Source organism: Lagopus leucura, unplaced genomic scaffold (genome assembly GCF_019238085.1).
Source record: "Lagopus leucura isolate 7727_CA_CO unplaced genomic scaffold, USGS_WTPT01 Super-Scaffold_100004, whole genome shotgun sequence".
Classification (NCBI taxonomy): domain Eukaryota; kingdom Metazoa; phylum Chordata; class Aves; order Galliformes; family Phasianidae; genus Lagopus; species Lagopus leucura.
The window spans coordinates 67606458-67633357 of NW_024962264.1; the positions used below are offsets into that span (position 1 = coordinate 67606458).

General features: G+C 48.5%; 1 protein-coding gene across 3 annotated transcripts in view; it reads left to right on the forward strand.

Annotated features, from left to right (window-relative positions):
• The window catches only part of PTPRA (protein tyrosine phosphatase receptor type A), a 95757-nt gene that overhangs the window by 34913 nt on the left and 33944 nt on the right, over positions 1–26900 (forward strand). The window contains exons 1-2 of one of the 3 annotated variants that reach the window (XM_042870902.1): positions 1315–1690; positions 7690–7760. In XM_042870902.1, coding sequence (XP_042726836.1) covers positions 1651–1690; positions 7690–7760 — 111 coding nt within the window. In that variant the 5' untranslated portion in view covers positions 1315–1650. Of the gene's footprint in view, positions 1–1314; positions 1691–2074; positions 3094–7689; positions 7761–26900 lie in introns of those variants that run through there. The other 2 variants (XM_042870904.1, XM_042870903.1) reach the window with 2 other exon arrangements.

The following is a 26900-nucleotide window of genomic DNA, read 5'->3' on the forward strand; positions in this document are numbered from 1 at the left end:
TGAATGCCTCCAGGGATGGGGCATCCACAGCCTCCTTGGGCAACCTGTTCCAGAGCTTCCCAATGGGGAGCCCAGTTTAAGATGATGCAACATCTTGTAGCTCCAAACCTTTTGCCCATCAAAAGGTGCCAGGGAACGTTTATGGTGGCCATAAAGGACTCACTGCTCTTTGAACACTGCCACAACTCTGAACTTGTGACCCGGAGGAGCAAAGCACAATATCCCATCTACAACAATGCCGTATTTATATCTGAAGCTCAGAAATCCATCTGCGCGGAGGAATGAAGAACATCCTATTGCTGTCTGAAGCTATAACCATTTTTAGAAATCTGGCTGGGGTTTGTTTCTTGCCGCAGCTTCCTGGAGGGCTGCTCCGTGTCCCAGCCCCGGGTTCGTATGCGAGAGGCTGCAGGAAATCGCCGCTGGAAGAGCTGCATCACATGGGTCTGCCTATAAAACACAGCTTGGTGCAGCTCGAGGGGCTGGAATGGAGGGATAAGAGGCACAGATGTCAGCATCGTTTGCTCCAAAACCTGCATGGTATCAAAGTCAAGAGCTGTGCCACCATCACCGTTGCAGTCCGTGTCCTCATTGTGCTGATGTCACTCCGAGCTGCTCCCAGTCAACCTGGAGCGTGGGTCTGTAGGGAGGATGACTGAGTCATGTGTTGTTTTTTCTTTTTCTTTTTTTTCCTTCGTAAGTATTTATATTCATTAAGGAAGTCTAAAGAGGAAGAGGAATTAAAAGGTTGCAAATGTTTTCCTGGGCTGGACATGGGACCTTAGCTACTGCACTGCACATAACCCCTTGCACGACGCGTTCATCAGCTCTCACACCCATAGCACAGAGCTCAGGGGTTAATGTGCCATCCCCAAATGCATTCAGGTAGGGTCACAATTCCTGTACATCCCTACTGACAGCCAAATGTCACCCAGAGTGGTCTGTGTGCCCATCGGGAGACGTGAGCAGCCTGCTGCAGTGTTGGCAGCCCTGCCCACGGCAGGGGTATGGAACTACATGATCTCTGAGGTCCCTTCCAACCCAAGAGAATGCGAGGGAACGATTCCTGTGTGCACACACAGATATGGCAAGGGAAGGAAAGCAGGGATGTTTGCCAAGGGAAACGATTTGTTAGGCAGAGTGTTTTCTTTACAGCTTTCTTTCACCCCTCGTTCTGGGTACGTCAGTGAGTTTTGAAGGTTGGAACCCTTCTGTTTTATCTCTGGGTGTGTCGTTGCTGCAGACTCTTATCAGGTGCGTGGCAGTGAGCTAAGCCCTTCCAACAAAACCCTTGCACATAAGCTGGTGTGCTGCATGCTGGGTCAATGTGTTTGGTCAGGGCTCGGTGTCTGCACCATTTTATTGCAGGATGGAAGTCCCAGGGCAGCCGAGGACAGCTGAATGGAAGATAGAATTGCAAGCAAGGATGTATGGGAGTGCCGGCACCAAAGCAAAGTGTTAGCTGCCTTGCTTAGGAGCGTGGTAAAGATTTACCTTCTGCAAGCTGCCAGCTTGTTCAGTTGTCAGGGAGGCAGCCAGATGCTTGCTTTCCTCTTGCCTGCTTGTTTAGCTTTGACATGCTTTTTGCTCAGATGAAAGGAGAAACATCAACAGGCGAAGCTGCAAGGAGCGCTGGTGCTTGCTGCTGTCATGCCTGCGTGGGGGTACTTCCAGTGCAGTGAATGTGCAGGTAGAGTAAACATACCTTTTTTTTGTTGTTGTTTTAACAAGGAAGAAGATAATAATTGGATGCTGTCCCATTTCAGAGCAGCAATTGTTTGCCAGGCTTGAATTACAGGAATTGCTGCAGTGAGTTGGAGCAGCGGCTCGTGCCATTAACTGGCTCCAAGTTGGGCTCCATTTGAAGCAACTGCAGAAACTGTTTATGGAACTCTTTAGCAAGATCTATTGTGATAGGAGAAGGGGAAATGGTTTCAGGCTAGAGGAGGGGAGATTTAGATGGGATAAAAGGAGAAGGTTATTTACAATAAGGGTAGTAAAGCACTGGCACAGGTTGCCCAGAGATGTGGATGCTCCATCCCTGAAGGCACCCAAGGTCAGGCTGGACGGGGCTCTGAGCACTGATGGAGCTGTGGGTGTCCCTGTTCATTGCAGTGGAATCCCATATAGGAGTGGAATCAGATTACCTTTAAGGGTCCCTTCCAACTCCAACCATTCAGTGTTTCTATGATCCTTCATAGGGAGGCAGAGATGGGTTTGCAGTAACTCATTTCTATTCACGCTTCTGGGATTTCTGTTTAAGAATGGGGAAAAGCAAAACCACAACTCAGCAAATTGTACTCAGTGGGCATGGAGGGGATGGACTGATGACTGGACTTCATCTCAGTGGTCTTTTCCAACCTTAATGCCTCTATGATTCTATGCATGGAGTGCCCCCAATTTTGACACGCCGACCCCCCATCCTTTGAGTATTTCCAACCTTCGAGGCAGCCCTCGATTCCACTTCCCTGCGCTGCCTCATTTCTATTCCTACTCCTTTTGCCTTGGGTTGCTTTTGGTTTGCCGTGTCTGACTGCGCACAGCAGCAATGGTAGCTTTGATCATCAGTCCTCCAGGTGCCTCCACAGGATTTTGTGCTGTTTGCAGCCCGCGGGGTCCTGGGGGTCTGCCCTGCCTCCCTGCCGCAGACGTGCAGCTTCTGGGTGCTCCGGAGAAACATCTTTTGATATTTATAATATCAAAGGGCCAAAGAAATGCAAGAGTGCAACAGCACCGAGGCTGAGGGCGTTGAGCAACCTTTCACCTGGGCTGTGTTGGTTTTTAAGCATTGCTGTTCTCTGAAAATCCATCATTTTGGATTTTTTTTTTACTTCATTCTCTAAAGAGCGCATTGTATTTGCTCTCACCTGCGGCGTGATAAGTGTTACCATATGCTTTGTCCAAACTTGATTATGTTTAGGGTTCTTTTTTTTTAAGCACTTCTAGTGGTAGCTTAGTGCTCAGTGCTCTTCTGCAGTGTGTTTTTGAGCCAGGCAGAGTGCCAGCGCGTCTGTCGGAGGAAATACTCCTGGCTGGATCCTGGAGAATAGGAGCTCGAATTCCCTCTGAAGTGTGAGAGCTCGATTCCCACAGGTAGGATTTTTCATCGTAATGATCCCATTTGGCAGCTAAATTAGTAACTGGTTTAGGTATGAAAATTGAAAGGCTTCAGGAGCTCCCCTGGTACCAGCAGGGAGGAGCAGAACCCACAGCCCTGCAGAGGATCGTATCCTGCTGAGGATGGCTTGGATCTGTATGGCAAGTTTGATAAAACAGAGAAGATTTGAGTCTCCTACCCTTTATTTTTCTTGCATTCACGTCAGCTTTGTTTGCACCCCGGTGGTTTATTATTTTGGCAGCTTCTCCCTGCCTCCATCCATAGATCACTGCTTCATGCATCACAAGGGGGACAGGGTGCAATCTTTAGGAAGGAGAATTTCAGACAGAGGAAATGCAGAGTGGCAGCAATCCCCACAGCTCTTCTCACCCTTTCTCCTCACCATTTGGGTTAGCTTTGGGAAGATGCCCCTGGTGGACTTACAGGAAGCCATCCTCTTCCTCCAGCTCACTCATGGCTCCCTCCCAGAGGATCATTGGCAGACTGCAAACACAATCCTAAAGTCTAAATCAGCATCATGACGCTGCCTGATTTATGCTCAAATTGTCCCAATTTATGTGTGTTGATACATATGATTACACCGAGCACAGGGGAGAAGTGTGTCCTGTTTCAACACGGGCGTAAAGCTGCCTGTACCACAGATCCAACATCAGTCTTTTGTGTCCCATTGCCCCCAAAGCTCCAGCAGCGCAGAGGGGAGTGCAGCAGGAGTAACCCGCAGCAGGAGGCAGGAGAAGAAAAGATTCCTGTGCTGAGATTTGTATGGATTAAAGGCAGCTTTAATTTCCCTTGGAACACTTGGCTTTCAGGTGGATTACGCGGGCGGTGGGATTTGGGCTGTCTAGCCAGCTAATGCCTGGCTTACTGCTACTTTAATTATTTTAATAAGAGACAGAGCAGCTCGATAACTGTAGGCCACTTTTGTCAACCCCATACGAGTGGGGAGCAAATCTTAAGCATTTCAGCATGCAGCGTTATTTAGCATTAATGTGCTTGAATAACAAAGCTGCTGGTGTCGTCTGAAGTTTGGATATTAGGAGACATTTCTTCTCTGAAAGCAGTCAGGCATTGGCACAGCTGCCCAGGCAGTGGTGAAATCACCATCCCTGGAGGTGGTCCAGAACCATGGAGATGTGGCACTGAGGGGATGTGGTTATGGGCATGGTGGGATGGGTTTGGTTTGGATTTGAGGATCAACCTTCATGATTCCGTGGTTCTGAGTCTCAAAGCACTTTCTAACTGGGCTTCTTCCTGAGCTTCTATTCCTCTTTTCATAAAACAAATGACATTAGACAGTAAAATCATTCCATAATGATGTGGATAGTCCAGCTCAGAAATGGCCAGCTTGAGTGAAGCTCTACTTTTGGATCCCTGCTTGCATGTGTTAGTTCCCATAGCTTCCTTCCAACCACAGTATTCAGTGATCCAGGATTCTATAAGCATGGCTGAACTCTCCTGGCACACCAGGCATTATCAGTCATTGGATCTTCTGTTGGACCATCCCCTCTCCAGGGTTTGGAGCCTGCAGGTGAGCTGGAAAGCACGCAGCTCTTCATCTTCCACTTAGCTGTTTAAGAAAGCATGCAACCCATTTGCCTGCTTCTTAGCAGTAAAACTCATTTTTCATTGAATCTAAACAGAATGCAAGAGTATGAGAATCACACTGCACATCTACCAGCCCAGGCTGCCCAGGGCTGCACCCATGGCCCTGAGCACCTCCAGGGATGGGGCACCCACAGCTCTCTGGGCAGCAGTGCCAGGGCCTCAACACCTTCAAAGTAAAACATTTCCTCCTAACATCCAACCTAAATCTTTGCTCTTTTAGGTTAAAACCATTCCTTCTTGTGCTATATCCACCCCTTCATAACTGAAGCTCTTTCTCCACCACCTTTGGGTTACTGCATGGGCTGGGTCGGTGTTGGGTTTCCCCATGCTTTGGGTCTTGGAAAACTGAACTTTGGTTACAGAAAATGGAATCTCTTTCCTAAAGGTGACATATCTTCCTTTCTATTGATGTGCCGTGAGAATAAATAGATATTTACCCAGCTGAATTGTCTGCAACCAAACATGGCAGCCAGGTACAACCCTGGGTGCAGGCAGGGCTGGGGAAGCATGGGGCAGTCCTCTCTTCTCAGTTCTGTTGTACATTTGCTGTTTGAAAATGAGGTTTCCTCTGCGATGGCTGTGTGACTGTTGTCTACAATGTGGCTGCAAGATATTCTTGTATTTGTAACACGAGATGCTCCTACTGTGATGTACGTGACAGTGCATGTCTGCGCTGTGCTCCTTACCTGTCAGAAGGAGAGGGTGCGTGAGTCACAGCCTTCTGAACACACAGCCTGCTCTAAAACCCACTCAGATGTGTTACATTGACTTTGATAAGCATTTGGAGGCCCTCCATGCAACATCTTCAGGCTTGTTGTGCCCTCCTCAGTAACGTGCGAAGCTGTATTTACATCATAGAATCATTTGAGTTGGAGGGGATCTTTAGAGGTCATCTGGCCCAACTTCCCTGCAGTGAACAGGGACATGTGCACCTCTCCTATGAGGAAAGGTAGAGGGAACTGGGCTTGTTTAGCTTGCAGAAGGGAAGGCTCTGGGGAGACCTCATTGTGGCCTTCCAGTACTTGAAGGGAATAAACAGGAGGGGGAATGGCTGTTCATGGGGGTGGATGGTGAAAGGACAAAGGGGTATGGTTTTAAACTGAGACAGGAGAGTTTTATGTTAGGAAGAAGTGTTTCACTCAGAGGGTGATAAAGCACTGGAACAGGTTACCCAAGGAGGTTGTAGCATTCAGGGCCAGGCTGGATGTGGCTCTGGGCAGCCTGGTCTGCTGGTTGGTGACCCTGCACATAGCAGGGGGGTTGAAACCAGATGATCACTGTGGTCCTTTTCAACCCAGGCCATTCTGTGATTCTATGTGCAGTGCAATCTGAGTGCTCAGAGCATGGCATCTTTGAAAGATGGGTATGTTGTGTATGCAAATATCGATAGCAACATTGCACACTGAGGGCTTTAACAAGAGCAAGCGTAGAGTCTTGCATCCAAGGAAGAATAACTGCATCCATAAGTACGGGCTGGGGGATGACCTGCTAGAAAGGAGCTCTGCAGAGAGGGACCTGGGAGTCCTGGTGAGCAACAGGTTGGCCATAAGCCAGCAGTGTGCCCTGGTGGCCAAGAAGGCCAATGGCATCGTGGGGTGCATTACAAAGAACTTGGGCAGCAGGGTGAGGGAGGTGATCCTCCCCCTCTGCTCCGTCCTGGTGAGGCCACATTTAGATCCTGTGCCCAGTTCTGAGCTCCTCAGTTCCAAAAAGACAGGGATCTCCTTGAAGGAGTCCAGTGCAGGGCCACCGAGATGATGAGAGACCTGGAGCATCTCCCATATGAGTAAAGGTTGAGTGGCCTGGGTCTGTTCAGCATGAGGAAAAGACTGAGAGGAGATCTGATAAATGTTTATAAAGATGTAAAGGGAAGTGGGAGGCAAATGGATGAGGCCAGGCTCTTCTTGGTGCTGTGCAGCGATAGGACAAGGAGCAATGGCCTAAAACTTGAACACATTAAGTTCTGTACTGATGTGTGGAAGAACTTCTTTACGGTCAGGGTGACGGAGCACTGGAACAGGCTATCCAGAGAGGATGGGGAGTCTCCTTCTGTGGAGATACTCAAGACCTGGCTGGATGCTGACCCGTGCAACCCGTTGTAGGGAACTGCTTTAGCAGTGATTGGAACTCAGTGATCTCTTGAAGTCCCTTCCAACCCCTGTGATTCTGTGATTCTCTAATCAGAGTCAGCACGATCACCTGCTTTCACTTCTTTGAAAGTCCTGATTGTATTATACTCAAAAAACAAAACCAAACAAAAACCAGATTTTTTTCTTCTGTAGAGTTAAAAAGCATTCTGTGTGTCCATCAGATTGAAGTCTGATGGAGCCAACCCTTGAGGCAGGTGAGGAGCAGCAAAGTGATCACCCAGGGCTTGTGCTGAGCTCCACGGCTCCTTGGCATCAGATGGCCTCAGAGGCTGAGAGATGTCAATAGGTGGAGAAAAAAAGGCTTTCATTTAGTTAAATATATTCAACTCCAATTTTAGAATTGCTTCAGGTCTCTAATTTTGTACTTTGTAGCATCAGCTCACAGAATGGGATTGGGGAAGGGAGGGCTCGGCCATGCAAGGAGTCTGCTGCTGCGTCAGAGCTGATGTAGGGCAGCAAAAGAGATGCAGAGAGCCTTTGGGCTGCACTGACTCTATAATCTGTGTCTGGGGACGCTTGGATTTGGGGAAACCCATGGGTGCATGGCTGCCAGAAGTCATGGTGATGGATGTGCCTCTTTCCTTGGGGTGGGAAAAGATGAACTCTGAATATGATGAACTCTGAACCTCTGCATGCTCAAGGTTCCTTCCTTCTGTCCCCAGATGCTCTAGCTCAGCCAGTAATGAAAAATGTTGCTCTGCATATAGATAAAGTGAAACTGCCTTGCTGGCAGCAGTAGTAATTCTGTTGTGCAAAGATCTTGCTGAATTGTAACTGTTTGGTATTAAAAGCTTGGCGTTTCTGGTTTGTTTGCAGGGGCACCGCTGGAAGAACCTTTATGGGCTCCTAATGACATGCAGGTGGACGATTTGCTTACGATAATTAAGGTAAGAAGGAGTGTTATTAATTTTGGCATCATGGAATGCGTTGTCTCCCTGAAATAAAATGGAGCTCACTGGTGGCAGACCAGTCATCATTCTATTTTAGGGCTAAGCACACAACGACGGCAGTTTGGAGTGGCACTAAGGCAGTAGTTTGTTGTTTTAGAGCAAAGCGTCCCTTTAAACACAGGGGGAAGGGAAATCTTATTTAAGAATTACCTGGGAACACAGCTAAGTGGAAAAAATCCGACTTCCTCCCCCAAAGGATAATAAGGTCTCTGTTGGCGTAGCGTTGGAAGGGGCATGACTCCTGTTTGGGAGCACTCAGCACAGGGATTTTTTTGTTCTGCTAAAGCCCAGTGGTTGGGTTGGAATTCAGGTTCTAACTTCCCATTTTGAAAAAAAACAACAAACCACCAAACAACCGAACACAGAAACCCTAAAAATACGTTTTATGAGTTTTTATTTTCACCATCTCGAGCTTCTGCGGAAAGCTGGTCAGCCTCCAGATGCGGTGAGGGAGCACTCTGTTCTTGATGAATGAAATAGAGGAAAATCCCTGATCTTAAATGTGATGAACTATTGGGCAAAAGTGGAAAGCACTGTAGATACACTCCAGGACCATCTACACACTCCTGAGCTCTTAAAACATTTCAATTTACGAGCTTGAAAAGCTCCCAGGCTCCAAGTTCCCACCAGCATGGCCAACCCCTGCCATGTGCCCATACCCAACGTGTAGCCAGGTTGGGAGAGAGCCTTGATGAGTGCAACGTCATGGGTTGGATGATGTGTTTATGAGGGCTGTAAATGTTTTAAGAAAGTGTTTGGGGTGAATATGGAGCGTGTTACATCTGTAGTCCTTTCACAGCAGTGTTACCTTATATCATAATTGGGGCTTAAGCTTCTTTTTAGTGCTGTGGAATTGGTGGTTTGCTTGTTTGGTGTTGCTGGGTAGTTTACTGGCAGAGGAGTCGGAGGCAGAGGGGGAAATTCAAGCTGTAACAAGAACAAATTCTTTTAATACAGGTTTATGGATCTCAGATGTATCTGTACTTTTTGTTTGGCTTGTGATAAGATGCACTCCTGTGGAATTTGCTTGGAGCAGGGATTTGCATGAATTATTATTTCTTACAAAAAGAACATCTGTTCAAAGCATTCTCCTTGTGTTCTGCGGTACCGGAGCGCCGTGAGAGGGGTTTGGTGCCTGGATGCAATGGTCAGCAAAGGCCAAGTGCTTGGGGGAAAGCAAGATGTGATGGTTGAAACAAAGCTGCTGAAATCAAGGGGAAAACTGCTTCCATACTGGGCGGACTGGGCTGTGTGACAGCATCCTGATGTGTGTGTTTATTTTATGCTCTGACCTCTTTCCTTCTCATCCCAGCATGATTTTCAGAAAGCCACATCCCCCAGTTAGGGGAACCCGGGACAATTATGTTTGACCTCTCGTGGAGTTCAGCTCCATCGCTGGAAGGAACAACTCCATCAATGGCAGGAACTGCTGATTGAAACAGTATGGCCCAAAACACATAGAAGATGGGAGTAAACAGTCATTATGGATGGGCTCTTGATTTGGCACTCAGAGCATTTCATCTGAAGGGTTTTTGGTTCTCTTGGAGAGATCTTTCTATATATTCCTAATTAAGCATATTAGGTATAGTGTCAGCAGTCTGTCTTCCAAAAGCAAAAAGCTGACTTTTGGAAGAAACCTTCGAGCTACAGACTCAAATTATGCAATATTTAAAATTGCGATGTCTCACGGGAATAGGAAGAGCTATGAAAGAATCACTTGAAGCTGGAGTGACTTAAAACCAGGTTTTCAGAGGTTGACTTATTTTACTCAGAATTCTGAAAACAAGAGGGGAGTCAATTCTGTGAAAGGGTAGATAACAGCAGGACGAGGGGAAATGGCTTTAAGTTGAAGGTGGGAAGATGGAGGTTGGATGTGAGGGGGAAGTTCTTGACAGAGAGAGTGGTGAGGTGCTGGAACAGCTGCCCAGAGAGGCTGTGGATGCCCCGTCCATCCCTGGAGGTGTTCAAGGCCAGGTTGGATGGGGCCCTGGGCAGCCTGGGCTGCTATGAAATGGGGAGATTTATACTATGGTAAGATTGCTGTTGATAGGGGAAAGTGATGAAGAGAATTTCTTTCTCTACTGAAGAGTTGAAGCTCATGGTGTGTGGCTGAGAGCTGAACCTGGTGGGTGGTGCCTCAGTGCTCCCATCACTCACTTTGAGAAGAGCACAGATGCATGTAGAAGGCAACACATGTGGAACTGGGGATGTGGTTTAGGGTCGCACTCAGTGTGCCAGGTTGATGGTTGTGCTTGGTGACCTTTGAAGCTCTTTTCCAATCGACACCATTCTGTGACTGATGATAGTGCAAGTGGTGTGCTTGTCTTAGCATGAGCTTTTCAACTCATTAGAAGCTATGGGTGAGCAGTGTGCTGCTCCAGAGTCCCAACATAAGCTGCTCACCACCTTCAAGCCATCCATGCCCTTCCCTGCGCCTCTCCCAGCCGTGTCTGCCAGCATCTTTTGGGAGGTGGGAGCCGAGACGCCATGCCCTGTGGATTTGCACAATAGCTTTAATGCGTGTGGTTTTCTTCTCGCCGTCACCAGCAGCGCTGATCGCTGAGCTGATGTTTCCTGCGTTACCCACAATAACTGAAAGATCTTTCCTGAGAGATAATAGTCAGTAATTGTGGTTGGCTCGCCCCTCTGGTATGCGTTCCCTTATTAACTTGAAATTTAATTTGTTGTCAGAGCGCGAGCAGGGGAGGCTGTGAAGAGGCACCGTTTGCTGCAGCCGTTGGTGGGGAGCGAGGAGATTTCCAGGAGCTAAGGGAAGTTTGGGGGCGTCTGCACAGCCCTCCTTTGTGTGCTGTGTGGCAGTTTGATGGCCTTATGCTGTGTGCCAAATCTGGTGCGGGAGGTGAGGTCCCAGCAGCACAGAGCAGAGCAGGACTCACCCTTCCCTCACCTGGTGGCAGTGCTGGGCCTGGTACACCCCAGGGTACGGTTGGCTCCTTTGGCTCCGGGGCACAGTGCTGACTCAGATTCAACTTGCCTCAACCAGAACCCCCAAATCCATTTCCTCACTCCTCAGGAAGGAGCACCGTGCCATTGTTTTCATTACCTGGCAGCTGCAAGCAAACTGCAAGAGAAGCAAAGGGGAGGTGGCAGGTCAGGATCCAACCTTGTCCTTCACCATGTGTCACGTAGCCAGGAGGACCTTCCTTTGCTTTCAAAGCTCTTCACCCTGGTGGCATTTGCAGTGGATGGTGACCAAGCTGAGAAGAACAGAAATCACAGAGCACCAGTGCTTGTGCTCTTCAGTCCAAAGTAGTCGTGCTCTTTTGCCCAAACAAGCTGTAGGTGCCCCATCCCTGGAGGTGCTCAAGGCCAGGATGGATGGAGCCCTGGGCAGCCTGATCTGCTGGGGGCACCCAGCCCATGGCAGGGGTTGGGGCAGGGTGGGCTTCTAGATCTTTCCCACCCCAACCATTCTATGATTTTAAGTCAAGCAGGCTTCTCCACGACCCTTCAGACTTCCACGCTGAATTTGACATTGCTGATGCATGCTTTGTGGCCTGTTACAAACCAACAGCACCCAACCATCAGCACTGAACACACGCTGCCAGCATTGGGCTGCGGACTTGAATGAGACAGCTGTTTACAGAAGCTGTGCTGGGCTGCATGCTGGGACCTGCTGGCCATACCTGGAACTGCTGCCTATAAACAAACGTCCCTCCTCCCTCTCTCGCTGCTGTCAGCAACCTCCCTGAATAGCAGTTCTTTTCTCCTGGTGGTTTGTTCTGCAAACAGGTTTCCTCCTGCAGGTGTTTAAGAAGACCCAATCTCAGGGCTGCCTGCACTCTGGTTGTTAATTTCACGCAACGATCGGTGCACAGAATGCAACAGCTCTTGTGTAATTTTGAGAACGGGTGACTTTTTTATTATTTTCTTTTTGCAATATGATCTTGAAAGCATGTCAGCTGCGTGGGACGGGAAGCAGCACCGGGTCGGTGGTTGCTCGCCCTTTTGCAGCAGCCACAGCCCAAACTTTCGGGAGGGTTGCAGCTGCCATCTGCATCCTGTATTCAGCTTCTCAGTGGTGTTTCTTGCTGAGTTTTGAGGGTTTCCTCAACATTATGTCTGCACTGAGGTCAAGCAACAGTAATTACAGTCAAACATGGTTGCAATTGAATCTGGAATATTCTTTTTCGCGTCAATGGCTTCAGACACATTTCCATTTTGATTGCATTGGTTGCATGAAAGGAGTGAGTTGATCTGTGTCTCCTTGAAAAGAATATCTCCTTCACATCAAGCAAAGAACGCACTGAGTGATTTAAGTGATCTTTTTCTGAGCAGGTAATGCTGATTTAGCATCAGCAAATCAGTCTGCGCTCCTCCAGTTGTGTGATATTGTGTAACAGAGGTGAGCATGAGCACACATTCCTTGCCACCAGAGCTTATCTAATCGTGGTAAAAACAATGAGAGGAGATGACAAGTTGAGGAAGTGAGAACACAGAAGGGAAGGCATTCAGTCTCCTTAGTCATTGCTGGAAGCTGGACGTGCCTCCGAAGGTTGGAGCCGTGCAGTGCTTCCTTTCTTTTAAATCACCCATTCCTGCTCGTTCAGGGCGTCCTCAGTGCAGATGTTGGCTTTCCATCCCCCATTCTCACCATTCAGCAGAGAATGTCCCCGCTGTCAGATGACAGAAAGCAAACAAAGCAGCAGAGCAGATGAAAGGTCTTCAGCAGGAAACCCCAAGTGGCAATGGCTGACCTGTGGCAAAGGAGGTTTCCATCAGTGCCTTCACAGAGCTTTTTGGGTGAACTGGGTGGCAGAAGTTCCTGCTCCATAATGCAAGGAAAGGAAATGTCATCAGCCTTGCTTTGGGGTTTTGGTAAAGAGTGCAGTTATTTCATAGACTGTTCGGGGCAATTTTTTCTGACCAGTTTTTTCACAGTACCAATAGGGAGGATGCTGAAGGTAGAGGGAATAGCTGTGAACATCTCATAGAATCATAGAATGGCCAGGGTTGGAAGGGACCTCAAGGATCAGGAATCTCCAGCCCCCCTGCCATGTGCAGGGCCACCAACCTCCACATTTCATAGCAGCCCAGGCTGCCCAGGGCCCCATCCAACCTGGCCTTGAACACCTCCAGGGATGGACGGGGCATCCACAGCCTCTCTGGGCAGCTGTTCCAGCACCTCACCACTCTCTCTGTCAACAACTTCCCCCTCACATCCAACCTCAATCTTCCCTCCTTCAACTTAAAGCCATTTCCCCTCGTCCTGCTGTTATCAACCCTTTCACAGAGTTGAAGTCCCATCTTACACAAACCAAAGACCAAGAAATCACAGAGTTGCACCCAACAGCAGAACCTCATATGCTGCAGGAAGGTGTTGAGCACCACGGGGCCTTCTTGCATCTCCAGTCCATGGTTAGGCGGATTTGTCATGCTGCATATGCATGCATGATCTCCTTGCGGTGAGGAAGCACTGCTTGGTTGGGGACCTGCTCCCTTTACACACCCAGTCATTTTGAAGGCAAATAAATAAACATGTATGTATTATGTGGATGTGCACTGGAGGATAAGGCAGGCTGGAATAGTTACTCTCTGGAATAGCAGTGTGTTTGCAAGCTGCCATGTTCCACCCGTGGTGATGTACGGTAGATGTGGTTTATGGGAAGCAATATCTGCTAGCAGGTAAGCTGCAGCAGCTGGGGAGAGGCAGAGAAGCTTTTGATGCGTAAATCCTCCGGTTCTGAGACAAAAAGCTTCATCAGTCTTACCCAGAGAGCCAACTGCTCTGAGCTTGATCTGAACGTGAGAACCCTTAGACCAAGAGAGAAGCCAGCTGCTACCTGCGGAGGCGCGGGGAGAGGTAAATTATTCCTGGTGCAAGAAGGAAGGATAATGTGGGGGAGGAAAGTGATAAAGGGAAGCTTGGTCTTGCTTGACTGCTGCTTGTTGACAGTGAATTTAATTCCCAGGCTTGCATTTTGAGTGCACTGCGTAGATACCTGTCAAGCTCGATGTATTTGCAAGGCGTACGCCCTGTCTCTGTTATTTATCCAGGTGCTTCTGTGCAGGCTCTGGTTTCATGAGGGCAGCGGTGTGCATGCTACACCTGGGGAAATTAATATGGCAATCTGTGGGGTTTTGCTGCTGCAGAGAGTGTTCGTGGCAGCATTCTGAATGTCTGCAAACCTCACAGCTTGGAAGTGAGGCGCTGCCATTTGATGAGCAAACCAGCAAGGTCAAGGAGCTCTTTGAAGAGCTGGAGAGAGGGAAAAAGCTCTGGAAAGTGAAATGAGTGATGATGGATGGAATTTATACAATAAAGCTGTGTTTAGGAAGCAAGGAGTATCCAAATGCATTTGGAAATGGGCTTTGTGTTTGGGATGGCAGCTGAATTTCCATCTGGGGTTCTGAAATGTAGGTGGGAGTGAGCAGGAAGGTCTCTGCAGCTACAGACCATTCCTACTTGGCTGCTATTTGGAAAGGGAGATGAGATGAGGTGAGATAGCAGGAAAGATGGCTTGAGAAGCTGAAGCTGAGGAATACAGCTGGGGCGTTGAGGAGAGGTGCTTAGGACCTCTGTATGGTGGAGCCTTACATTTGCTGGACAAGAGGAAATGGTTTGAAGTTGAAGGAGGGAAGATTCAAGTTGGATGTCAGGGGGAAGTTCTTTACTGTGAGAATGGTGAGGTGCTGGAACAGCTGCCCAGAGAGGCTGTGGATGCCCCATCCCTACACCTAGAGTTCAAGGCCAGGTTGGATGGGGCCCTGGGCAGCCTGGGCTGGTATGAAATTTGGATGTTGTGTTGAGGGACATGGTTTAGTGGGAGCTATTGGTAATGGGTGAACGATTGGACTGGATGATCTTTTAGGTCTTTTCCAACCTTGGTGATTCTATGATTCCATGATTCTAAATGTGGAGGTTGGTGGCCCTCCTTTTGGTTGGGGGTGTGGAGCTTGATGATCCTTGAGGTCCCTTCCAACCCAAGCCATTCGGTTATTCTGTGATTTGCAGAGGAGTTGGACTGGATGGCCATTCAAGGTCCCTTCCAACCCAAGCCATTCTGTGATTCCGTGATGCAGCCTGTGCAGGGAGGGGTGCATTGCTGAAATGCTTTCTTTCTACTCGGCATCAAGGCAGCGATGCACAGCTGAAGCCCTCAGCGAGGACAGGGGTTGTCCTCCCTTGTCTGGACCAGGTGTCCCCTTGAAAACACAGCTGAACCGTGCCCGAAATTACAGTTGAAAAAGCATTCTGAAACTACAGTTACAACGGATCGCTGCCTTCAGCTGTGTGGGTGTTACTTCGGGCAGCTCACCGTGTGTCACAGCTTGGGAAACTGCTCATCTTGAAGAAGGGCAGCCCATGGGCTGGCAGCACCCGTAAGAAGAGCTCAGCACCACCAGGATGGAGCTGTGCCTCCTGTGCGGCCGGATGAGAGCTCGTATACACGGTGTGCATTATGAAGATTTGTTTCCCCGGGTGACCCGAGCACAGGAAATTAATTTTCAGAATTGCTGGGGTTAGAAAAGACCTCCAAGATCTTCAAGTGCAACCCCAACCCACCCCACTGCTGCTCCCTCATCCATCACCCACCATCAGGTATGACATCGAGGCCACAGCCAAGTGTCCTCAGGCACCGAGCAAACCAAGACTCCTGGCATGCCTCTGCTTTTCAGCCAGGTGCCCATGGATGATCAGCTTTGCCTCCTCTTCTTGGTTGTTCCTTCCCCAATTACACTTTGCTTTGCTTTGGGGACGGATGCGTTCATTTTTAAAAGGCTTTCCTTTTCCTGAGCACGAGCCAGAGGCTCCATCCAAACCCATTTAATGGCTATTTCTTTACTTTTATGTGTTTTGACTACAGCCTGAAATGTATCATTTGGGAAGATGTTTTAGGGAGATGCCCACTTTCTCTTCTCCATTAACTGCTTTAAAACATCTTTTCCCTGGTTCAATTTTATTTGCCCTTTAATAAAAAAGATAATATCTGCTAGACACTACTTTGTTCATCCCTCAGGCAGGTGTTTAAGAGTTTTCATTGTTTTTAAAGTGGCTGTTGCTGTGCTTTTTGAATGGCTGTCAGCTGGCTGAAGATGATGATTAATCTTATCAAGTGCTTAATTGGAAATGCTGTTAAAGCTGTGTAGTGCAGATCATCACTGAGAAGCCCAGGCTCACCTTTGGTCCTTATTCTGTGGTTTGAGCATCACTGCTTCAGAGCATGGGGAAAGGAAGCGTGTATTGTGAGTACTAAAGGGAGGGGAAGCTCTTTGGGTCATGGTGTGCTTTACAATATCATTATTTTGTTCATGCACCTATTTTTATGAACAGACTGGGGAGGAATGCAGTTCCTCAAGTGTAGGCATTTGCTGAACTCGAAGCTCATCCCAAGTGAAAGATAGCTTCAGTGCAAGCTAAACAGAAAGCAAAAGTAAGTGTGAAGCCTTTCCATCGGACAGCAAACAGGCTGACTTGTGGAAAATGCAGCAAGGCATTGGCTTGGAGCAGGAGCAGCAGGGAGGGCTCCCTCTGGCTTTAATACATGTCTGCAGAACTGGGTATCAGACACAAATTCCCCTTTGCCACGTATTCACATCAAATCACCTGTTAATCTGGCAAGTGCTCTACCTGGGTACATGTGCATGTGTTCAACGGTTGGACTGGGTGATGGTGGTGGTCTGTTCCAACCCTAATAATTCTATCATTCTATGTATATCCTGGGGAATGGTGATAAAATACCCAGTATTTTTTGTTTGATGAAGAACTAAGGAGGTTGAGATGCTCTGGGGGCTCACATTGGTAAGGGTAGAGCACTAAAGCTGCTGGACACGTGAGAATGCCTTACTAGAGTCAGGATGAAAGGTGATGGCCTCAAGTTGTGCCGGGGGGGTCAGGTTGGATATTAGGAGACATTTCTTCTCCAAAAGAGCAGTCGGGCACTGGCACAGCTGCCCAAGGAGTGGTGGAGTCACCATCTCTGGAGATGCCCCAGAGCCATGGAGATGTGGCACTGAGGGATGTGGTCAGTGGGCATGGTGGGATGGGTTGGGGTTGGACTTAGGGATCTTAGAGGTCTTTTTCAGCCTTAATTTTTGTGTTTCTATGTACAGGGGGGGTGGTTGGATGCAGCTAGAAAAGTACTGAACACACAGCCAGTCCCCCAGCCATCAAGGTTGTGTTGTTCAAAAGTGCAGATGTTGGAAATGTGAACACTAGGATATATTACAGCCCTGTGCAGTGTGGAGCCAGGGGTGGGCTCGGTGGTCCTTGTGGGCCCCTTCCAGCTCGAGATATTCTGTCATTCTTTGATTCTGTGGAAAGTGAAGCAACTTCAAGTTAATGTAGTAGAAGAGGGGATGTGTGCCAGGATAGGACAAGCACCTGTACTGCTGCTTTTCGATCATCTCTCATCACCTCCCTCGAGTGGAACAAGATGAGTCGAGGAAGGTGGACAAAACGGGGGATGGAGACTGGCTGGGGACCCGTTCTGAAAGCCACCATCTCCAGCAGCTCATGTTGCACTGGAATGTGTTGCATACAGATGTGGTGGATGCTCCATCCCTGCAGACACCCAAAGTCGGGCTGGATGGGGCTGTGAGCACTGATGGAGCTGTGGGTGCCCCTGCTCATTGCAGGCAGTGGGACCAGACGAACTTTAAGGGTCCCTTCCAGCTCAAATCATTCTGTGATTCAGTGGTCCTGCTGGCCCTACTCCTGTCACATCAGCACCCTGTTCTTCACTCGTATTTCCAGAGGGATTTACAAAGGCTCTGAAGTGATTTAAGTGCTCTGAAACATTTGAATATCCCGATCAGCGTTTATTTGCAATTAAAGTCTTATAAAAACATTGTGAAACCTGAACCATCACCTCCATCCTGCTTTCCTTTTTGGAGAATACCGGGCTTTGATCATCTCCTGTCCCTGTAGGTTAGAGCCATCTCCTCTCTGGTGTGCGCAGGTTGAAGCAGCAGCAAGGCACGTCTCAGCCCTTCCCAGGGCCAGCCCCTGCTGTGAGATGGTACCAGCTTCAGCACTTCAAAGCAAGGTGTCAGCAATGTATAAAGAGCAATTACAGATTAATCTGCTCGTGGGGGTGGGTGCCTGCCCCCCTCCTGACTGCACTGCAAATTAGTGGTTAAGTTGAGCCCCGCAGTGCAGCTATTTATATCTGCAAGGGCTGAGTTATAGCTGTGTAGATTATATCATCCGTTTGTTTAATCCCTTTTCCTTTTTCTGTCGTGCTTTTGACCTCAGTGATTTTCCAGGCAGCGAGTTGCATTCAGTGGTTTGCTTGTGATGGAACAGCCTATTGGTTTTTATCTGCAGGAAAGGGGAGGGGAATTGGACGGCTTTGTCTGTACTGTTTTATTTTCTCTATTGCTCTCCCTTATTCAGTCCCTTTTTCTGAACACCTTTGCAAGGAAGGGGTATTCCCTTAAATCCCTTCAGATGCAGCAGGGGGTTTGAACTGGATGGTCTTTAAGGGCCACTGTCCCATCCATTCTGTGATCCTGTGACTCGCCTGCAATGCTCAAAGCCTGTTTAGGGCTTTTATTTTGCCTCCTAGGCTTTGAAACAACAGAGCTGTGGGACAGCCTCTCCCCATGCTGCTCCTGAAGGGCACCATCAGCTCCAAAAAGCCTTGAGAATGGTGCTGCCCACCCGTAGGTTCATGTCTCCTCCATTCCCACCACCAAGGAGCGAGCGGTGCGAGGGAGGGTTCCGTTGCTCTTGGATTTATTGGCTGTGATTTTGCAAATAAATGCTTTATAATCACTTCCTCGCCGTGCCTTGCAGCCAAGAAAGCGAGCCGTGCAGCGAAGGAAGGGCAGGCTGCCTGGTTGTGCTCCACGTTTCCCCTCCAATTTGCATTTCCTATTTCCAAGACCGCTTTATTTCGGTCCATTAAGAAGCAGTAGAGCACTCAAAACGTGCATTTATTCTCACAGCTCTTTCTGATGCGTATTTTAAACAAAATTCCAAGCTTGGCACTTCTCCATGAGTTCCTGGCTCTTCTTTTCCTTGGGACAGTCTTGCACTTCCCAGAAGCCAGCAGCAAAATAAAGGGCACAGGAGGTGTGGACACTCTGAGGTCAGCTGAATGTTTTTCAACGTTAGACCATGCCGTGCAAGGGTGGGAAATGACTCTGCAAAACTGAGAGCCCTTCTGCAGCAGGAGCTTCCCACCCATCCCTCTGCGTGGCAGCTCCCACCTGAACCCTCCCACCAAAATGCCCCCTTTGGCTTTCATAGAGTCGTGCAATCATTTGGAGTTGGAGGGTTTGGTCCAGTCTCAACCTCCCCCATTCTGGTTTGAGAGCATTCCCCTTGTCCCATCACAGCAGACCCTGCTGAGGAGTCTGTCCTTTCTTACAGCCCTTCTTTAGACACACTTGCATGGCAAGACATTGGCGTAGATGAGCCCAGGATGGCAATTCAACCTTCATCTTTCCCCATTGCTTCTCTTCTTGGTCCTTCACTTTCGAAGCTGCTGGCTGCCGTTTGGCCATAAGTCAGCCTTTCTCTTCCTTGATGCATAGTTGGTGTATTCACAGAATCACAGAATGGCCAGGGTTGAAAGGGACCTCAAGGATCATGAATCTCCAACCCCCTGCCATATTTAGGTGAAGAGGCTGTTGCCTGCCAATCTAAAATGGAATTAGGGATATTCATAAGACAAGGCTTTGGAGCCTGCATTTCCATGTGCTAGACAGGTCCAAAGGGATGATCCCTCTCTCTCTCCCCTAATTCTGCTCCTTCCCCTTTTTTCTCTGCCTTCGTCCCTTCTGCCTTTAAAAGAATGGGGAAAAGGAAAGGAAAGCAAATTAACTTGTATGGATAGAGGGGAGGTGTAATTATGAGCAGTGGGACCAATTTAAGAACGGAAGATGTCAGAGAGTCTCAGACTTCCTTTGACATCTTGGGCTTTTTTGTAGAGGATAAAAGGAAAACACGCTAATTTATTCCTAAATTGTAATTCCTTTTTAGTATTAATCTGTTTAATTAGTGTAGTTCATAAATGCACATACGTGGGGGGGAGGTGGGAGCTGCCAATTGAAATGAAGATATTTTCAAGAGGAAAATCTGATAGGAAAGGCCTCCTGGCAGCGAGGTGTTTCAGTCTGCAGGGAGAAATAGCATCCCAAGAGAAGAGGTGGAAACTCCATTGCTTTGGACCTCTTTGAGTGAGTCAGGATGGAGTATTTGGGGAGCTGCTGGTAGGGAACAGCCCTGTGCTGTGTGATGGGTAGGATGAGATGATCTAATCAATCCATTCCCTGTCCAGGTCATCTGGTTTTCATTTCCTTCCGCTGAGAGGTCTGGGAGGGAGGTGGGCTGTTGCTGCTGATGTTAGGGATTGGATTAAAAACTAGCACAGGTCACAGCCATTTGTCACAGAGTTAATGTGTTTCTGGGCTGTGATTCTGTTACTCCGTAGTGTTTTAAATTGGAAAAGCTTTGTTAGCCTTTGGGCTCTTCCTAGATGTAGAAGGGTGTAACCATCATAGCAACGACTGCTCTTCTGAGAGCGTAGCATCTCCCAAAAGTGGCTCGTGTCAGTAGGGTGTCAGCTCTGGAGCTTAGCAGCTGAGTGCTCTTCCACTGAGATTTGAAGAGTTTTTCCTTTGCTTTCCCCCACAAAAAGCTTTCCCCCACTGTGCTGTCTGCTGGGGTCACAAATTTGGGCAGAGCATAGCTGGCTATCGACCTTTTATTTCCCCTTTCTTCTGGTCTTGGTCATCCATGCAGGTTGGTGTCAAGAAAAGAAGCACGCTAGGATTTAGGCTGTTGGTAATGCTAAATGATGAGGCTAATAGCTCTGAATCATGGCCTGAACACCACAAGTGGTCAACCACCAGCCTTGTTATCTACAGCGCGGTTCTGCTTCTGCTAACGGGAAGGGAAACGAGCATCTCTGGCTGCATGTGAGTTTCCAAGGAGGAATGGGGAGATCTGAGGGTGATTTCTTACCTAGAAAGAGTGGCTTTGCCACAAAGCTATATACTGGATGGTAGAGCAAGAGGTTGGAGGATGTGGGAGGAGGGAAAAGATAGGAGGGCATTTAGGAAGGAGATGGATTGAAGTTTGGTTTGGTGCTTGAGGCAGGGAAGATGAGGGTTGCAGTGTTGGATAAAGCAGCATTGCAGGGAGTTGAGGTCTGTGGTGTGCTTGAGCAACAGGATGCTGTGTTTGAGCATTCGACCTAATCCCATAGGGCTCGTGTGGAGAACCTGTACAAGGAAACCTGTGATTTAACCTCAGTGGAAAAAAAAAGAGATTATTCATTACATCTCTGAAGAGTGTCGGCAGCACTGCAGCTGCTGACTTCATGGTTATATTTGTCCTTGAAACACCAGTTTCAGCGTGCAGTGTATTACCCCAGTGCCTGCAGGTCTATTTTTGAGGCCATATGAGCTACAATATCCATCTTTAGCTGATCCTCTGCTATAGGGCTGGTATTCCCTTGTCTCAAGGGTGAGAAATCAAATCAGACAAGGCATTTCTATCTCGGATGTCCTCTCCTAACCAAGACTTCAGGGGCTTCCCTTGGGTCCACAGAGCACATCCATCTCCTTCCCAAATGGGTTCGTTCTTGGGAAAGGAGATGGCTTTTCAGTAGGAAAGGTCCTTCACAGCAATTTTAGCCCCCCTGACAGCTTTAATTCCTTCTGAATTCTGCCACTTGCGAGGGACAGCAGAAACTGGATGCTGCATAATCTCCAGTCCCCTGCCAGTTTCTGCGTGCCTCTTCTCAGTAACGAATCCTGAATATTGTTTTAAAAGACACTTCAATCCTCCTCGGCAACAGGAGGAGTATTTTTCTGCTACTGCTGTTGTATGAAATCATAGAATCGTTAAGGTTGGAAAAGACCTCTGAGATCCCTGAGGGCAACTCCAACCCATCCACCGTGCCCATAACCACATCTCTCAGTGCCACATCTCCGTGATTCTGGAGCACCTCCTGGGATGGTGACTTCACCACCTTCCCTGGGCAGCCTGGTAAATATCACTCCGTATTACAAATCGTATCGTTAGAAATGCTGCTGTGGTATTTTCTTCCTAAATTACCCATTCCCTTGCATTGCCAGGGGTTACAGCTTTATTGCTACGTGAAGTCCAGAACGTGAGCGTGAGTAGAGCTGAAGATCACACGGAAATAATCTCATCCCTTTTCTCCTCCCCTGTGTTGAGAAGGCAAGGTGTGTGCGAAGGGAAATCCATTGCCAAATGCATGGGAATTTACAACTTGGCAGAAAATAACCCAGCAATTGTGGGCTGCTCTTGCATTTATTGCTCGGGCGAGGCAGGGCGATTATGGGATGTTGCTTCAATTTAGCTAATTCTTAGCAGCACAATGGTGATTTCATGGAAGTTATTTCAGTCAGTATCAAAACTGAAACACAATACAGATAGATTTCCCGATAGCAGTTTCGAGCAAGGTTTCCTTTTATCCTGCGACTCTTAAATAATTGCCCCATTTGCTCTTTGCTTTTGTTGTACTTGAGGTTTTATAAACTGAGGTTGTTTATGGAAACTGCTAATTTTAGGCACATCTTGATGCTTTATTGTTCCCTTTATTGCGCTTTTTGTAATGCTGTGGCAGAACCTCGGCGGAGAAACGGAAGTCATCTGTGTCCTGGGACTTGTAAGTCTAGACTGGATGAAGGATGAGAAAACCCAGCTGGAATCATCCCCATCCTTTTGAAATCCTTTTGTTTTCCCAATCCAAAATTCGCCACTGATTGCCTTAATGCACCCCAGCGTTAATTGGACAGAAGTACACCTACGTGGAATGAGTGTGAAACTGGGAGCAGCTTTCCAAGTCAGTAGATATGTATAATAGTCAACGTGGGCATTACAGACACAATGGAGTGGCCAAGGCAGGGCTTTCCAATGCTGCCTCGCACAGCCCCGTATCGTCTAATTATTCCGCTTCAGCGTCAGCTGACAATGAAAGGAAGATGAAAGCTTGGCAACCCGTTTGCTCAGAGGGGTCAATTTATCCCAGCTCTTTGTAGGGCAGTGTCATTTTAGGCTTTTACGTGGCGGATAACGCCGTCCCCCCCGCGGGAACACGAGCTGCAGCGCTTCCCTCAACAGGTTGGGAGAGGACAGTGAGTTGTACACGCCGAAAAACGTACCTTGGCTCACATGAATTATGTTTTCTCAATGGAAATAATAAGGTCTTGTCCTTACGCACCCAGATTTTGAGAACTGGGTCAGTTGGACACCTTCCATGCTGTGCTGGGAGGGCAGGGCTTGTGGAGCACAGCGTTGGTGCGTTCTCCAGCAGTAGCAAGGAGTGGTTTCTTTTTTTCCCCCCAAGAGAAATTTCTTCTGAAATAATGTACAGCAGGTGTTTCAGCTCTCTGAACGTGAATCCAGTGCAGTGGGCTCGTTTTATGAAACAATCATGGGGCTATTTACTAGCTCCAGTACTTCTGGGCGACCTTGGATCTGAACTTTGGAAGTAGCTTAATCCCTCTGACCCCGGCATCCGAAAAGAAGGATCTCAGTTTTCTCTGACAGCTTCGATGTTTTCCAGCACCGTGACAAACTGCTGCTGTTGGCCGTGGTGAAGGGTTTGGGTACAAGTGGCAAAAGACCTGAGTTCCTCATTCCTCGTTCCGTTGCCAGGCTGAATGTGGCTCTGGGCAGCTTGGTCTGCTGGTTGGTGACCCTGCAGATAGCAGAGGGGTTGAAACCAGATGATCATTGTGGTCCTTTTCAACCCGGGCCATTCTGTGATTCTATAATTCCTCCCCTCTCCACCATCCGGATACTCGTTACTTGGGGAGGAAATAGGAGGACTCCGGAAGGCTGAGCATTGGCAGTCAGGTGCCAAGGTAAATATAGCCTGGGCCCTGCCTTTAACTGACTCGAGGCCATCCTGATTACATGAGGAGCCCTGCTTGAAAACAGCTGGAATGGTGTGGCCCGAGGTGGACAGATGGCTTTGAACATTGGCGAAGGAGTGCTGCAAAATCCCAAGACCTTCTTCTCTCCCTCGGCAGCAGGCTGGGACCTGTCCCCCCCCCGAGCTGCCAAAGAGGATCAGAACGCTACAAAAGATCAATTAAAAATAAAATATTAACACACTTCTGTCTGCCTCAACATGGACCTTGCTCCAAAAACCACACAGGAGATAAACAGGCGTGGAGGGGAAGAAGTTGCATTGGAAACCTTGGGATCTTCCACCCAAACCACAGATGCTGCTGGTGGGTACAGGATAGCTAAATGCCAGAGATGCTTTCATTTTGCAGTCTTGCTGAGGAAAAAGAGGGGAAGAAGAGCCACTTCTGTTAAGATTGTTCTGCAGGATCTCTGGGGCCTGGATCAGCAGGGATTTAGCTCCTGGTTGTGGTTGCTTCACTTCCTGAGTGGAGCTGCCTTTCATCTTGTGCAGCCAAAGGACTTCCAGGCTAAGAATTGAAATCCAATTTTCCTTTTGCAGTAAAACATGAAGGGCTGTTTGAGGATGACCCAGCGCAGTCACATGAGTTAGAAGAAAGAGGAGGAACTCATCCTTTTGTTTTGTCACTCGGTGCTTTCATTAATCCAGATGTACCTCTTTTTTTTCCCCCTCCTTCCTCTGCTCTTCCGACTCTTCTGCATTGATGCTCAGGTTACGTGGCTGGAGGCACAAAACATTTGGCAATTCTGCTTGAGCCAGGAGGGATTTTGGAGCTGACCCCTCGACCTGCTCAGCCCCTTACCTGTAAATCGAGCCACCTTTCATCCCTGCACTGTTTGGGATGGATGGAAGGAGGCTGGATGGCCAACTCCCACGGTCTGGCAGGGGAAAGGTGGCTACACAGCAAGGGTTAAAAACAGCAGTGCCATTATTCATGCATGCTCCAAACAGTAGCTGGCTCCCTGAGGCAGCAGCTTGCACACAGTGAGGTACAACCTATGTTACAGGGAAATCAAAGACTGGGATTCAGGACACCTTGCTGTCCTTGTCTACCCAGCTTGTCACCCGCATTCCAGCTTGTCAGGGCAAGCAACCAGTTCCTCGACCAGAGGTGGGGAATACTTTGCTCTAGGAACCCACTTCTTGCCAGCAGCTGGGAGCAAGTGGTGCCAGATTTCCTCACCAAGCCCTTAGGTCCTGCAAGCTTTGTGCAGTTAAATAGCCCTATGTGCTCCTGTGTGTGTGTGCAGCTCAGCTCCTTCCTGCCAAGCTGGGAAAACCCCAGCTTTGATGTGCTGCACCAATGGCTCTCGTGACGTTTCAGACCTTTAGAGGTGAGAGAAAAGCAAAAAATGTCCCACATGAAGATGCTGTCAGCTGCTGGAGTGTAGAGCCATGGTCTGCTCCAGGCAGGACTGATGCTGAGCACCAGGGGTAGATCACTCTGGGTAGATACACTTATGGGTGGGGACAACCTTTGGGACGTCTTGATGAGGTTGACCTGACTTGATGACAAGTTGGTTGGTGTTTTTGTGGCTGAGTGTGACATCTTTCGTGTGAGGTAGGTTTGACTTACCTGCTCTACTTGGATTGTAAGTACCAAGATCACTGCCACACCTTCACTGGTAAGATCCAAAATAGATGGAAATGTTGCTTGAGTCCCACCCTGGCCTTAGCACTAATTTCTGCTGCTTAACATTGGAGCCAGTGAGAGTCATTCTGAGAAATTAGGAAAGCAACATGAAGGTTTTGGGGTTTGAATCACAGGCTCATCATTGGGTGAGGTTGGCAGGGACCTCTGGATGTCATCTGGTTCAACCCTTGCTCAGTCAGGGTGCCCATAAGCATGTCTAGATGGCTTTTGAAGGTCTCCAAGGATGGAATTATAGGATCATAAAGTGATTTGAGGACCTTAAAAATCATCAACTCATTCCATGGCTTCTGTTCAAGCGTCTGCAGCCCCACATTGAGATCTAAGTAGAGAAACTGAATGAGGAGGGAGAACAGAGGTGCTGAGACGTGTGAAATTACCCTGATGCTGGGATGTTTGGAGCCCCTTTGGTGGGGGATCAGACTTGAAATGCGTGTCAGTTCTCTGCCAGTAGTCTGAGATGCGTTAGACCTGGCTGCCACCAAGGAAATATTTAATCTCCAGAGTGAGAGTGAGGACAGGTGTCAGCAGGGGGAAAATCTGCTGCAGCTGAGAGCTGGCAGAGGGCTGGGAGGGTGTTGAAAGGGATGACATGGAGCACATGCATGCTGATAGGGCCAGGAGCAGAGCAGGAGGTCTCCTGTGTCTCCTATGGTGGGGTCTCCTTTAAAGTACCCTGTTGGATCAGCAGTGGAAATGCTTCAGTGTTCATCGTGAGATTCCACCATCTTCCTCCATCTGCATTTTAGCATCTCATTCCCTGGGAAAACGCATTACCTGCTGCAGCCCTGCTGTTTTTCTCAGCTGCCTTCGTGTAGCTTTGGGGAAGGGCTGGCAGGAAGGTCACGGGGGAACGTGGGAGGAAGGCTGAGGTTGGCCCAGCTGGTTTCAGCCTGGTGCCCAGGAGCCGGACCTGCTGCAGGAGCAGTGTGTGCAGCCCTCTAATCCACAGCAGTAAATCACATGCAGAAATGTTGGCTGGTGGGACCCAGTCCTCCCGGGCTATCTTATGTAAAGTTATTCCTCTTCTATTACAGGGCTCAAGCTTTGCTCCCTGTCGCAGAACTGCAACATCTTCAATTACAGAAGCAGTATCTGCCAAAGCAGTGTTTGGATGTGCTCATCAAAGCATATGTGTTTTGCTCTCCTCTTCCAAGCTGCTTCTATGAGCTCACGCCAAAGTACCCAGCACTCCCTGTTGTTTGCATGACACATTTCTGCTCTCCCACTTCCCTTGTTTCTACATCCACGATGACCTTAGAGGTCTTTCCCATCCTTAATGAGTCTACTATTGTTTTTCCCCTGCAATCTCTCAAACCACTTTGCCCACAGAAGGAGGAGAAGAGAGGAGCTGGAGTGGGGAGGAAGGAAAAACGGTGTCTCTGTTTGGTGAAACTCTAACAAGCAATTTAGGATGTTTCGGGGGGGGGGGGGGGGGGGGGGGGGGGGGTGGGGGCGGCAGGGAGTGGTGGGGACTTTGGCGTGAGGTGATAGAAGGAGCTTGGAAGAGGAGAGCAAAACACATATGCTTTGATGAGCACATCC